The 15,686-nt window shown below is 31.1% G+C and overlaps 1 protein-coding gene across 5 annotated transcripts in view; it reads left to right on the forward strand.

Moving 5' to 3' along the window:
* Sec31 (COPII coat complex component secretory 31) overlaps nucleotides 1–15,686 on the forward strand; it is a 120,899-nt gene that overhangs the window by 65,803 nt on the left and 39,410 nt on the right. For 3 of the 5 annotated variants that reach the window (XM_085812578.1, XM_085812577.1, XM_085812579.1), the window contains exons 14-17: nucleotides 1,781–1,880; nucleotides 4,530–4,550; nucleotides 9,933–10,114; nucleotides 13,089–13,215. In XM_085812578.1, the coding sequence (XP_085668704.1) occupies nucleotides 1,781–1,880; nucleotides 4,530–4,550; nucleotides 9,933–10,114; nucleotides 13,089–13,215 (430 nt within the window). The remainder of the gene's footprint in view (nucleotides 1–1,780; nucleotides 1,881–4,529; nucleotides 4,551–9,932; nucleotides 10,115–13,088; nucleotides 13,216–15,686) is intronic. The other 2 variants (XM_085812580.1, XM_085812581.1) reach the window with 1 other exon arrangement.

A 15,686-nucleotide genomic window follows, 5' to 3' on the forward strand; every position in this document is an offset into this window, starting at 1 on the left:
GTTTGAATTTCTATCAAGATCTTTATAATTTGCATTCTCGTTCCGCTTGGTCAGTTCATATTCGTGTTTATTATGATCGTTATGCTTATATTATGAGCATATGTATGAATCTTTATAATAACATAGTTGCAGTTACTGCTGAAGTATAATTAACTTCCAAAAATGGTTGTGTTTTAACACAGATTAGCTTTCTAAGGAATAATATTCAAAATGGCTTAAATAAAGGGAAAGTAATCGAATAGTCAAAATAATTTCTTTTTTTTGGCCAATGCATTATACAGTACAAAGATTGGGAGGTTCTCCCCTTTCTCTGCAAAATCTCGTATATTGAAACCATTGCAGTTCGCTGCAAAACAAGCAACGGACTTTTTTTTTTTGTGTGTGTGTGTGTCGCTTTCCAATCTGAATTGAATAGGATTAAAAGTTTTGCGGTCTACCAACACAAGCGAAGAATGATTCTATTCCGGAAATTTAGCGCCGTCTGTTGAAAATTAGAATTAAAAACACCCCAGTTATTTAGTTCTTTATTCTCCCAATACCGGCAGCTGTTGATTCCGATTGCGTAATGTCGCACAGGGAAGAATTACGGGGGCACGTATTGCGCAATAACGTTTGCAATATTTTGCAGAGATAATTAATTTTGATATTCTGTTCGAGATTTGTTCATGAACACTTAAGAGTTTTACCGTGCTTGCTAAGCAGAATGTTTTTCAGTTCCATTAGTTTATTTTTATATGATACACATATTGAAATGTCAAAAGCATTTATTTCGCGGAAAAATCTAAAGAGCGACTTCAGTCTATCCCTCCGCTCCTCTTTTTCAAGTTACGCTCGACTGTCCGAATATTCGCCAATTTCAAAGTATGTGGGTTAGTTAAGCTTTCACTGTTAAAGGATAATTGCATGAAGCAAATTTTTGTCTTCTGATTTCAGAAATGTTCCTCTTTTTTACTTAAATTACTTTGCTTGCAATATCTGTTAAGGGAAAACTGATATACAATGAAAATTTTTTAAATTATTTAAATGTCAATATGAGTGGAAAAATAAATTGTATTTATTATTAGGTTCCAAGCGAATACAATAAATATACCTTATTATTATTTATTTTCTCTATTTTGAACTGAAATTTCATCATTATATCTTGTAATATAGTTTAGTTCTGCATAGTTTTTTTTTCTCTCATTGTGAACTAGTTCTGTAAATTGAACTGTTATTTAAAATTTAAAAAAAAGTAATTATTTCCATGGTTGAGGTAATGCTTATTCTCTTAATAAATACTGCATTTCTTATATTTTAAATTACAAGTCTAATTTTTAAGGTTATGCAGTTGTGTTTATTGTAATTAGACAGGTGCTTATTTTTTTTCTTAAAATGTACTTGAAAAGTGCTTATAAGTGCTTATTTTTTTTCACTAAAACGTGGCTATGAACCCTAACTAAATTTTCAATATGTAAAATGACACTGCAACAAAAACCCAACAAGCCAACTCTTTTAGTCAAACTCATAAACCTTATTATATACTAAGCATAAGAGAAAACAAATTAATTACAGTTTTGGCTTGGGAAAACATTTGCTATATTTAATGAGAACAAATTTTATAATAAGGAATTGATGGTGTAACAAAATATTTATTTTTGTGAAGATATCTGTTAATCTGATTATAGGAAAAACTGCATAACTTATAATTTAACTTTATGCAGTCTTTATTTTTATGGGCTGCTGATATGTTTTGTTGTAATTTATTCAGAAATTATATTTCCCATTCTTAATTACTTTTAAGGTAGATGCTGGATTTGTTGGTGACAGTTCTGCTGCATTTGATAGTATTGCGATGCAAGCAAAAGATGATGAAGAACCTCTAGTCATTCAAACTGATTCAAGTAAGTAAAGTTAATTTTCATACATATTAAGATCTTCCCATACATATTAAGCTCATGGCATTAAAAAATTATTTGACATGACAAAATTCATAAAGAGAAAAGGCTTCCTTTGCTGAAGTTTAACATATTGCATTTATCAACATAGTTCAGTTGTTTAATAAATGGCTATGTTTATGAAAATGTAAGTGGGATGCAAGTAAAATTGCTTTCAAATATTAAATTTGACAATGTCATAGATTTTTTGTGAGCAACAAAATATATGTTATAAAATTACTATTTACATAAACTCATTTATTGTGTGGCAAAAATATGTGTGTTTTTTGTACATAGTAATTGTATAGTTGTAATATCACGCACAATATTTGCTGCTCTTTTAAGTTTTGCAAATTCTTTCCAATTTAATACAGTATTAGCATCTGAGCTAATGCAGTGAAGTACCTCTCTTTTTTCCCTTACACCTCACTACTTTGGACTTATTTAATTCTCTGAAATGCTATTTAAATGTTAGGCTACTTATATTTCATTGTCTGGGATAGGGTTTCGACCCAGGAACCTGTTTCTCGTGGCCTGTGGCCGCCTAACAGTACCTATTTTTTATGTTTAAACAAATGTTACAAACAGCGGCAAGTTAAGATTTTTGGGACGTTCCATATTGTAAAAGAAAATTTATCTTGGAAACAATTCCTTTACATCCTTAGTTTTAATTTTTGCTCTTAAGTCATCTCTGTGTGTTTTCATGAAACAAATAATTTTATTATAGCTTATGTATTCTTGAGTATGATACTTTGGTTAAGTTAAAATCTCCTACTGGAGATGTGTTTTTTTTACCTATATTGGTACTCGTAACTTAATATAATGTTTCTTAATAAATTTTATATGTGATGCTTGAGTTCTTTTTCAGAAAACGTAAGTATAATTTTTTTTTTTTATTTTTATTTTCTATTCATTAAAAATTTAATATCAACTTCATTATGATTTTTTTTCTTTATAAGATTTAGCTTTCTTTGTAACATGCAATGTGACTAAATCTAAATATCAAACCTGGCAACTTCTCACAGAGTCATGCAGATGAACACAGCAGGAAAGGGGGTAAAAACTGTACAACAGAAGGCACAGTCTTGCGTGCTTACACAAAAAACACAGCCCACTTGCAGTGAGAACTTGACAGTAATTTAATAATAAATTTAGCAGGAGGTAGTGCTAGACTATAAATTGAATTTAATGTAACAGGCTGACTTGGAAACCTAAACCGCCAATATTCTAATTAGATGGCCAGAATGTATAGCCGCTACTAAGAATAATAGCTGGAGGACAAAATAGCAAATGTGTGCTTCGCTTGTGAAATCATGCTCTGTCTGACCTTTCCTTTTCAGCAGTTCAAATACTCTCCTTCACCTATTTAATTGGATCCTGGGGAGGATATGCGAGGGGAAATAAGAGAATTAAAAAATTAGTTAACTGTTAGTACAACTAAACAGGACCCTATAGCGTGAGCTTTTTCCAAGAAAATAGTCGTTGATGCTTGAGTAATTGTACAGTAAGCAATTTATGATTGCCTTATGTCCTGTGCAATTTAATGAAATATTTTTAAATTATTTACATATCTGAAGACATGGAAGGGAACTAGGTAGCTTGTCCATTAATAACTGAAGTTTTTTTTTTAAATTTATAAGCATTTAAATGGGAATGATACAATGTTGCTTTTCATTAGAAAATTAATTTTGCAGATGTGATACCCTTAAAGTAACGGTGTGATGAAAAAAATATGAATAAAAAAAGTAATTATTCAATATTATGAAATTTAAAATGAAATAAAGTTGCTATCATTTGCAACAGGACAAATACAGCTTTTATATTTAAAAAGTTAGAAAAATGTCTAGATAAGCTGACAGCATTTAATGGGTATTCTTATAGCCGGGGAGTTACTGTTGAGAACTCTTGAATTTCTTCAGTTTTAATATTGATAAATTGTTACATAACATACTCACTGTATCTTTTGGCTGTCATTCTACTCTGACCATAATTTTTAAAAAAATGATGCAGTCCTGTCTCACATCTGTATAAACACTGGAAAGAGGAATAATACATCTTAAAAAACTACTAAACCACTGCAGAGTAAATCAGTTATTGTAGGACACTTGGTGTTTAAAGTTGAAAAAGCTGAAGTGAGAAAATGATTGTGAATAGCATAGGCTTATTCTCGGAGTTACATTTTTATGTTAGAATAAACAAACTAAGTACAGTAAAGTAGTTTGAGACAAATTATTGTGCTTTTTAAATATTTGTAAATATGATAGATTTACATTTTATACATATGGAGGAGAAGAGGAACAGATAGTTAAAAAGAACGTTTCTATGTTTTACAGAAAAAGTATAAACAGTTTATATTTCTTTTTTTTTTGGGGGGGGGGCTTGATAGAAGTAAAGCAAGAGTGGATATTATGTTTGTCATAAGGTGGAGTTGTTAGCATGTATTTGGAAGAAATCCACATTTACAAGTCTATTATTTTATCCTATTAAAAATACCATGCTTTCTACCTTAGTTTTTATTTATTATTTACTTATTTTTATTTATTATCTTGCTTAGGGTTTGTGTAAAATTTTATTTTGCTTTGCATTCATTTATTTAACATTTGTATTCATTTACAGTGATAGAAACATCTGAAATCAGTAAGTACATTAGTTTAAGAGTTTAAATATATTATATTTTTTATTTATTTTAAAAAAAAAAAAAAAACATTTTTCCTGAATATATTTTTTAAAGTTTTATTTAGTTTCAATGTTTTATCCCTTTGTTTTTTCAGTTTGAAATGAGTTGCTATTAATCTGCATAGTCTAACATTAAACTTAGTTTTGATACCAGATATAGTGTCAAAATAATATTTTTCAAGTAAGACACCAAAATGCCTTTTAGGATAAGGTTGTAAATAATTCTACTTTGAGATTAAAGTATTGAGTCTTTTGAATATTTTTACTTGGAGATCTTATAGTGGTAGAGTGAAAGTATTTAGAGATAACTAATGTATTTTGGTGATTGAACAACCAACTGTATTCATACTGGGAAAGCGATTGATACATTGCCTTTTAAGGCATGAAAATACTTTTGGTCATGTGCAGTTTTTGGACTTGTATAGATTGCTGTGTTTTATACAGCTACTTAGTGAGATTGGCTGGCAAGGAGAGATTTTGGTTAGTGTTTTACACTGAGAGCTCTTCAGGATTAAGTGTATTGACGTGTTATGTAAGTAGTTGTTATTGCTATGTAAAGAGTTGATGATAACTTTAAAATTGCATCTTTGGGCCAACTAAGTGTGCCCGCACATTTGAGTCACAACTAACTAATGCAGTGCAATGATCAGTTACCACCTGGGGGCTCTCAGCAGTGTTCATAATACTGATTGAATCATGATATATATTTTTGTTTTCTAGTGTGGGCAAATGCTGGAATAGAAGGTTTTTTGTGGCACTGCAAACCAGTGTTTACACTGAGAAATAAATCAGTTAGCCTTTGTGCCATGTAGCATTACTATGAGATGGTGGCCACAGATTATGAAACCTAACTAATGAACCAAACACAGCATAAAATCAAATTTGTTTTCAATGTTCAGTTCTTATTTCTGTTTCTCTTTCATCAATTAGTTGCGAAATATTTCTTTTAAGAGACTTGCAACCTGATGCAATAAATGCAACCTGATTGACCAGTATAATGATAATATATTCAAATAAAATATTCATATATTATAAATTTTTAAATTCTTAAAACCTTAAAATTTCATGCCTTGTTTCTCAGTCAGTGTTCATATTGATGAGACATCTCAACTTGCAGATAATGATAAAAAACTTCATTATAGGTATGTTATGAAAGGTGAAGTAAATTATATTGTGTGTAACTTTATTTAAAAAGCTGTGAAAACAAAAAGTAAGCTTGCAAAAATGAGAGTGAGTGAGTCGTACTTTCGAATAAAGTATGTGCATCACGGCGTTAACAAAATTCAAGACCTAAAATTTGGTGATCTTCATGCTTTTATTGAATATTTTTTAATTAAATGGGAGTTTTTGATTTTTTGTTAAAAATTAGACTTAGTGTATAAAGATATTAAAAGATATCTGCTTAAAACTTAAAAAAAAAAAAAATAAATAAAAATTTTTCTTTTATGATACTGTTTACTGCACTGAAATTTTATTTCATTTATGTTCATTTTTAAGTGTATTTGTCACTCACCAATTTATTGTTATAGAAAACGAGTATCAATTTAATCATTATTACCAGCATTTCATCATGTTTGCCATTATTTCTTTTATGTCTATGAATCTCAGCATCATAAGGGTAAGGAACAGGCAGAAATCGTACAAGGCTACCTATATATCTAGTGTGATTTATGTTTTGGAAACATTTTTTTAATTTATTAATTTTTTTTAATTATTATTTCCAATGGAGGACACTAGTTGTTAAAGGTATTGCCCACTACTAAGACCAAAAGCGGTAGTCACTTTATTATGAAGCACCTAATAGGTTGGCCACTGTTGCTTCCTATGAGGGGACAGATCATTTACATCCATGCCTTCTCTGGGACTTGAACCCAGGCCCTTTGGTACAGCAATCAGACTCTCTAACCACTTTCCCATCTGGGTGGCAATTTTTTATGTATTCAATGAAAAATAAAGAACTCTTAAATCTTCTTAAGGACATTCTTGGTTGATCAAAAACAAAAGAATTAACTACTACAAATCCTGAAACATTAAATGTGTAAAACATCTATGTATATAACCCTGAATGGAACTAGTTTTAAATAACTTTTAATAATTTGCATCAGTAAATCTCAATAATTACTGCCATCTACTCATAAAGATCTGAAATTAAGATGTTTTACATGATATTGGTAAATGTAATGATTGTAGGTAAATTTTAAAATTGACAAACCTCCAGGCTTCTATTACAAAAGAGGTGATGAGAAATTTGCATAATATTTAGTGTTTTATATTTTTATTTTCAAGGACCAAAATTAGTGGGAAGATTTTTGCTTCCTTATTTTAGTAATAATGAACTGTAATGTGAATAAATTTTGTTAATTAAAATTCTGTCTGTAACAAAATGTTTATTTTACCTTTATTGTTAAATACAAGTAACTAAAAATTGTTTATTATATCTTATTTTAAGGCACAGGTAAGAAATGTTTAATTTTTCTTTCCAGATTTTGTTTTCATATATATATCGGGTCAGTCCATAAGTTCGTGCACATTAAGAGTATGCGCGGAATTCACTATGACGCATTTATTAAAACAATAGAATTTTGAACCTGTTGAAACTTATCATCGTTTAACTAACATATTATTCAGTTCATCACCAACTTTCGTAAATATCGAACACGTTTTAGTACCCATAGAAGATGAATATAGATAATGCTGTGCTACATTTTTTATTTTCATGTTGTGAATCTGCCAGGTTTGCAGCAATAAAAATTAATAGTGTACATGGTGTAAGGACTGCCCAGAAATGCTTTTAAAAATTTAAAGTTGGAAAAAGCAGCATTGATGATTAGAACCAAATCAAACGATTCATTAAGAAGTTTATAGTGAACAACTTGCCATCTAAACTCATAATTGATCAAAATACACTCACGATTGGTGAATATCAAGGAAGTGTTGTTTCATCATGATAACGCTAGACTGCATATGGCTCGAACAACTGGAAAAAAAAAATTAGCTGCTTAATTGGGAGCTGTAAAAAAATGAGTGAATTTAATTGGGAGCTTTTGCCACATCCTGCTTACTTCCCAGATATTGCCCCAAGTGATTTTCACTTATTTCGCGCCTTACAAAATTTTTTATTGGGAAAAAAATTAAATTTTAAACAGGATGTACACAATGAACTTTCAAGTTTTTTTGCATCAAAACCAGAGTCTTTCTACAGCAATGGCATAAAAAAGCTGCCTGTAAGATGGCAAGACATTGTAGATAATGAAGGAAAATATATAATTGATTAAAATGTTAAATTGTGTCTTTTATATTTAAAAATTTACCAAAAAATGTGCACAAATTTATGGACTGACCCAATACATACACTGAAGAGCCAAAGCATTATGATCACCTACTCAATAACACATAGCGCAATCTTTGGCCTGCAAAACAGATGCAGCTTGCCTTGGCATGGATGCCACAAGTTCTTGGTAGATAACTGGAGACTGTACCAATGTACCAAATGTCTAAGCAGCAGTCACGGAAAGTCAAGATATTCCTACTTGGTGGTGTTTGAGCTCCGAACTGCTGCTTCATGACATGCAAGATGTGCTCTATCAAGCTTAAGTTCTGGCTAGTTAGGTGGCTAGGAGAGTAATTGGAATTCATCCTTATGCTCCTTGATTCACTTCAACACAATTCAAACCTTGTGAGTTAGGGCATTTTGCTGCTGGAAGATTCCATTGCCAGTTGAGGAGCCCACCAGCAACGAAGTGGTAAAGTGACTGAACACTGGTAGTTCGGTCCAAGTTTCAAATCCCAGGAATGAGTCGGTTACATGAGCATTTTCATGGTTTTCCCATGTGAAACCTGTATACGAACCAGTTTCCCTTAGAAAGTCCTTCACAAAGGTATATCCCTTTCCTTAGGCAGATAGCCCTTGAGGCTTTGCCATAATCACCTAAACCAAAACAAATCATTTTCAGTTGGGAAGACAGATGCCATCTAAAGGTCCAATTGATCCACAGTTATGTTCAGATAGTCTTCAGCTTTCATGGTCTATTCTACCACAACTAAGGATCTCAGAGCTGCCCATGAAAACATTCCGCAAAGCATAATACTGCCACCACCAGCCTGTGTATGACCTGCTGTATAGGGTAGGAGCAATTGTTCAGCTAGAAAATAATATGACACAACCATCAATGTGATGAATGAGAAATTGTGATTCACTGAACCAGGCAACTGTCTTCCACTTATCCATGGTGCAGTCTCTATGTTCCCGAGCCCACTGGAGGCGTGATTGACAATGACGCTTGGTCAGCAGAAGCACATGAGTGGGACATCTGCTGTGCAGTCCCATATCCAACAGTGACTGTTGAACTGTGTGTTCTGAAACACTTGCACTCAGACCTGCATTGTATTGGGCTGTCAGCTGAGCCATTGCCTGGTACCAGTTTTGCTGTACCAAGCGGGACAATCTCATACGTCCTTTTTCTTTAATGATGCATGGACATCCAACACTTTGGTGTCTACTGCTAATTTCACCATCATTTATCCACTTTGCATAATACTAACAATAGTAGATCATTAACAGCCTATCAGTGGTGCAGTTTCGGAGATACTTGTTCAGAGTCTTCTGGCTATTACAACCTGCCCTCTATCAAATTCGCTTAGCAGTCTTTCTCATCACTTCCAAAAGTAAGTGCAAGAATGATTCCTTACCTTTTCCAGCTGCAGTTAAATATTATTCCCACTTAATTACATGCTTACATGTCATCCAGACCAGTGCATTGAAAAATATGGGGAGGGTCATAATGTTTTGGGTTATCAGTGTTACTTAGTTAAATTTTAGATTTCAGAATCAAAATGCATAGGTACTGGCTTATTCAAAAATACAGTAAGGCAAAATCAGAAAATAAAATTATCAGATTTTAAATAATTATTAGGAAGATGTCTATATGTTTTTCTGTTCTACTAATGACTAAGAACTACAATTATGAAAAAAAAAATCTTTTAAGCAAAGTATAATGTTCTGCAAAATAAATTCATTTGAAATATATATGTTTTTTTAAAGCATGTTCACATTCACTCATAATATAGTATCTGGATTTAAATAGATCTTGTTGGAGTAATGTTAAGAGAATCTTGCTGTTACAAATAAAAAAATATATTGTCATATAAAGGAATTTGCACATGCAATGCATTTCTAATGACTTTATATCTTATCATAAATTAAATGTTTGCTTTTGTCATTGATTGCAAGTGGATGAGTATTTTAAAGTTTGTACTATGTGTTTTTATTAATGTTCAATTTGTCATGTGACCTTATTAGTATTTGGAATTGTGTATGTAATCGGGTATTTTTATTCTTTCAAGGTGAAGTTGATGGTCTTATATCCCAAGCCTTGTTGACTGGAAATATTGCATCTGCTGTTGAAATTTGTATTGAAGATAATAGGTGGGCTGATGCTTTAGTTTTGGCACAAGCTGGTGGCCCTGACATTTTACAGAAAACCCAAAGATTATATTTTAAATCTGTCAGCACTAATTCATCAAAAGTGAGATTTAATTATTAACTCTAAATGCTATTAAAAGCATCTGATTGTGTAATGGAATTTTAAAATTATATGTGCTGTTCTATTGTAAATGAGAATGATAATGGAAGTTGAGATTTTGCAGACAGAGGAATCGTGAATAATATGTGCTTTCAAAAATTCATTGAACTTTTTAATGTATTTATTTAACTGTAAAAAGATATTCCATATTGATTTTCCAAATCCTCTAATGTGTGGGTTTGGTTCTTTGTTTGGAACAGGCATGTCAAATGCAGTTATCTCAACTAGGCCAAATAACCATCAGTGTATAATAGTGTGGGCCACAAGAAGACCAAAAAGTCATTTTCATTTTTGATGATAAGTTGGTTGCAGGAAAAGATGCTAAGTGCCCAGACAGGAAGGATACTAGGTGTTCAGACAGGAAGATGATAGGTGTTCATCAGATGTTTAGAAACAAGCTACTCAGACTAGTGATTTTAAAAGCAGAGGTCAGATGAATGAGTGTTGACTGGTTCTCCATAAAGACTCGTTCCTTTTTGTAAGTGATAAAAGTTGTTCTTGCTGATATGCACTACCAGACTCAGAAATGTATGATGCGAATTACCGGTTATCTGGGAACTATGCAGGCAAGTAATTCCATCTGTAAATATGCTGACAATTTCTCACTGTCACTTGAATAAAAGGCAGAAAACAGTGAGCTCATCTTCTATAAATAGGATATTCAACACCTTTCTTCAGATTCAGTTTTCAAATGTTGAAGCTTTTTTGGCATACATTCGTACAAAACAGGTTCTTTGTTATGTTTTTATAATGCCTGCTTCTTGATATTTTCTGAAAGTGTGTTGAGAACCAATATGGCTCGGCTCATGGGCCGCGAGTTTGACATGCCTGGTCTAAAAGTTCTTGTAATTCATTGCTGTCAATCTTTCAGTTTTAATACATAAATTTTGCAATTAATGTCCGTTTTATCACCGCCAAGCTTTTTAAGCCATTTTTCATAAAAATTGAGGGAATGCAACATTTTTAGCATAGGTTTTAGAAATGCCCCCCCTGCAACACAGTAGTCTTTTTTCCATTAAACAAATAAACAAAAAATGCATACTGAGAGTTAGATGGACTTTATTAGATTGCTCTTTTACTTGTGATAAAAAGTTAAAAATATTTTATTTCAAAGGGGCTTTGCCCTGAAGGACTGTTGTTTTCATTTTGCAATTTTGCATTAGTTCACTATAAATGTCCGTTTCACTTTTCAAACTGTTGCCACCAAATGTTAGAGTCCTCCATTATATTTGAAGAAATTAAATAATGAAAATTTTGCATAAATCTATGCTCAGTTTAAAACTATTTTGCGATATTGCTGTTGAACTGAATTTTAGGGTTTAAGTGCGAAGAACGTGATGTTTAATAAATAAAGGCAACAGACAAAATGTTAAAAAAAGCCCCTTTGGACATAATTTTAAATCTGAAACCTTCCAGAATTTTTTTATTGGGAAAAACAGCACTTTTATGAAAAACAGAAATATCAGTTTGCACTGATTTTTTTTACTTGTTTGCAATATTTTGCATGCAGTTAATATTCAACATTATGAACAACACGAAAAAAAGCGTCTCTTTCTCCCTAGAAATGTATCTATCAAATCATAAAAGTGAAGCAACAATTAGTGTTACTGTAGATTTTTAACATAGAAACTCTATCGATTTGGAGGGTGAACAAAGTTCCTCTTCATCAGGAGCAAAGAAATCTGCAACTGAAAAAACAAAGCTACAAATAGATTTATACCTTAAGGAAGTTGAGAGAGTAGCGCCATCCATGAGTAGAAATAATAACGAAAATTTAAAAATTAGGATAATAGAGGTTTAAAAGCATTGGGTAGGACTGAAATCACATTCACAAAAAATTTAGTGTGTTTAGTTAATGATTTTAATCCAATCCTTCCTAACACTTTTAAATCTGTATTATCCTAATTTTTCAATTTTCTTTATTATTTCTACTAACAGACGGCGCTACTCTATCGTCTCTCTCGACTTCTTTGGGGTATAAATATGTTTGTAACTTTATTTTTCAGTTGCAGATTTCTTTGCTACTGATGAAGAGAGGTTTTTTTTGCCCTTGAAATCAATATTTTCCCATCTAAAAATATATTCTTAACACAGATTGCTGCTTCTCTTTCATGGTTTATTTGAGGTGTGTTTAAAATTGATAGATATAGACAGAAGTCTATATCTATCAATTTTTTATGACCAGGGAAATGTAATTTTCTATCCACCTCATGGTAGAAGTATTCTGCAGAAAAATTTAGTGTGTATGTAAACACAGTTCTGTAGTATGTTTATGAATTAAACATTGTTATAGAAAGTGTCCTTGAATAAAGTGTTTATGTAAACACATTTTATTCATCTACCTTGAAATCTATTCCCCATGTAATAAACTAAGTCTCAAGTTGGTATAAAAAGTTACCTAGTTACATAAATAAAACGTTTATATTAATGTTGTAAAGTGTTTATATTAATATTTGTCTATTATGCAATGCATGAAGTTTCTTATGGTGATTTTTTGCATATATGTAATTTTAATAGAACTTGTGGCACTGAATTTTTTGCAGACTTGACAAAATGTTGCAATATTAGTGCCTTTTTTTTTTGGGATGGGTGGAGGGAGAGGAGTTTATATACTTATTTTTAGTGTGTGTACTTTAATTTAAACTGTGTGTATAGAAAAAGTAATAAGTTTTCTTATTTTTGAATAACTTACCAACATCATCAAAGATTTGAATACATTCTTCTTTACTGTGTCCTGATTAGTTGGTCAACAATTATTTTATGAGTAAATATTGCTAAGTTTTTGTTACATTTGAGAGATTTTATGTAAATCCTGAGAAAGTAAAATTATATATTCTCTTGATAATAAAGTTGATTTAATAAAAAAAATATTATTAAACTTTCTCATCAATTTGATTCACTGTTTTCTTCTTTCTAGTTGATATCTGCAGTTGTTACTTCAGATTGGCTTTCTATGGTTAAAAACTGCAATATTAAGTGCTGGAAGGAAATATTAGCTGCCATTTTAACCTATGCAAAGCCTGCGGATTTTGCTTATCTGTGTGGTAAGTTTTATTGCCAAACATTTTTATAACTTATAGATATAATGCATAATATTTAGTAATTAATTGGTAGGGCATCAGGATTTAAACTTGCTCAAAATAATAAAATGATTAGACTTTGTTCTTTTTAAAAGGGAAAGAAATATTAGTCAACATTAAAAGATTTGTCAAAGCTTTTCTTTTTATGACTTATTTATATTCACCTTATTATTTATATTTTAATTAACTTTGGGTATAAATCTTTGAGTACCAAAGGTCTCCAAAGAAAGCAATATGTGAAGTATATGCTTAATAAAATGATTAGACTTTGTTCTTTTTAAAATGGAAAGAAATATTAATCAACATTAAAAGATTTGTCAAAGCTTTTCTTTTTATGACTTATTTATATTCACCTTATTATTTATATTTTAATTAACTTTGGGTATAAATCTTTGAGTACCAAAGGTCTCCAAAGAAAGCAATATGTGAAGTATATGCTTTTTAATGTTATTTGGTACTTCTGTCTCATCTAGAAATGGCAGATGGGATAGGCACCAACATAGCTGGTGCAGTTGAAGAATTTGTATATTTGGTACTGTGAACTGGAGTACTGATTTCGATTGGTCCATCAATGCATGTACAGTCAAAAGTCTTTAATCCAGACTCGTCAGGACTTCGGCGATTTCGGATTATCGATTTTTCCGGATTATAGATCATCAGTTTAAATCTGATAAGATGGCATGCAGAAATTATACAATTAAAAATATGAAATTGTAAATTATGAAATAAAGAGCAATTGTGATCTAAAGAGTATCAAAATTTACAAAAAAGAAAAAAAAAAGCTTATTATTTATTTGTTTACTTTATTAAACATTTCTTTCAACATGCACATGCGTAAAGCATACATTGCGCATAGTCGAAATTAGAAAATTGCAACCAGAAAACTATTGTATGCGTATTCGTGATATTTATAATGACGAGGAAATTGTTTTGAATCATATCGGAGTACATCGAGATGAAACACTACATTTAGCAAGGAATTATAAGCCAAATAAAGTAAAAACATCTGCCCTGAAGATCCCCCTTTAGCAGAGCAACATGAAATTAATAAACAGATTTCGGATTGGTTAGAGAAACGAATCACCTCTCTGTCACTTTCTTCATGCCTTTATCTATTTTTTGCAGCAATTCCACTTTTTGTTTAATGGACATTGAAACATGCTTTCACTTTGTGGATCCTTTGGCAGCTCCAGAATCAGAAATTCTATTTGACATAATCGAAAGTTCAAGCTTACTTTTATAAAATTGCTCTAACAGTCTGCAAAAAATAATAAGCTGGATCCAATTCGAAGATTAAGGAACAACGCAATCTGCAACATTAACTGAAATAGATAATTAGATAATTTTAGCTTAGCTTATACCGTCCATTATACATTAAACGGTCATGCGTAAACGTATTATGCACATGCGTAAGTTTGTAGCTTTGATGTCCAGATTATGGGCATCCGGATTAACGACTTTTGACTGTATTAGGAATATCAGTTGCTTTCTATTTTTGTAACATTTTTATTGAACTATATTTGTAGCTGAAAATTTTGTTATTTAAATATACTCGTAGCAGCTGATGAAAAACTCTGATATGATTGTGGAAAATGAAAATATAAAATTTGTTATTTATGAATACTTTAATATGTCATATGGAAAAGTCAAATTAGCCATCAAGATGTAATTTGCTGTAAAAGTAAGACGTAATCAAGTTATTATGTAAATTTTATAAATTATATGTACATAAATATAATTTATAAAATTTATTTATAAATTATATGTACATAGAGATTTCATTTTCTAAAACTATATATACTATATATACTATAAACAAGGTTTTGTTGAACATTTTTTTAATGTTTTCCCTTGATTTATGTTACAGAATGCACCAAGGTTAAGATTAAATTTGAAATAAAATACAGCAGTCTTGAAAGTTTTAATGATATAAATTACGGAATGTTGATCAATAACAGGCTGATAAATTTGAAAGTTAAAGAGCATAATGCTTCGCTAAATGGTAACACAATGAGAATTAGCTATGCACAAGTATGCGTGAAAAGTGATAAAAAGTTCTGATATATTAGGCATTGATCGCAATTTGTTTTTAAATTCATTGCCCAGTTTGTTAATCAGTAAAAGAGTGGCTAAATTTGGGAAATAATTTAAAGATTTTATATGCTTTCCTGCACGAGAACGTTGAGAATCAGCTATTCTTGAAAGTGTGGGGAAGATAAGTTTTTTGATATCTTGCATTTCATACAATGGAACACCTGCCAAGGGTTATATCATAAATTGTTTCCCCGCTTCTCATCTGTCAGTATATTTGGAACAGTATTTTTTAAGTGTAAACAGTACTCCTTTTTTGAGGTGTAATATTCATTTGGTAAACATTGTTAACCTCCTTGACCCACACGATATCTGCCAATTGCGCAAGCTGTTGTAAACAAGAA

The sequence above is a fragment of the Stegodyphus dumicola genome, chromosome 3 (genome assembly GCF_044657685.1).
Source record: "Stegodyphus dumicola isolate Sdum_Otavi_A_Nest chromosome 3, ASM4465768v1".
NCBI classification, from domain to species: domain Eukaryota; kingdom Metazoa; phylum Arthropoda; class Arachnida; order Araneae; family Eresidae; genus Stegodyphus; species Stegodyphus dumicola.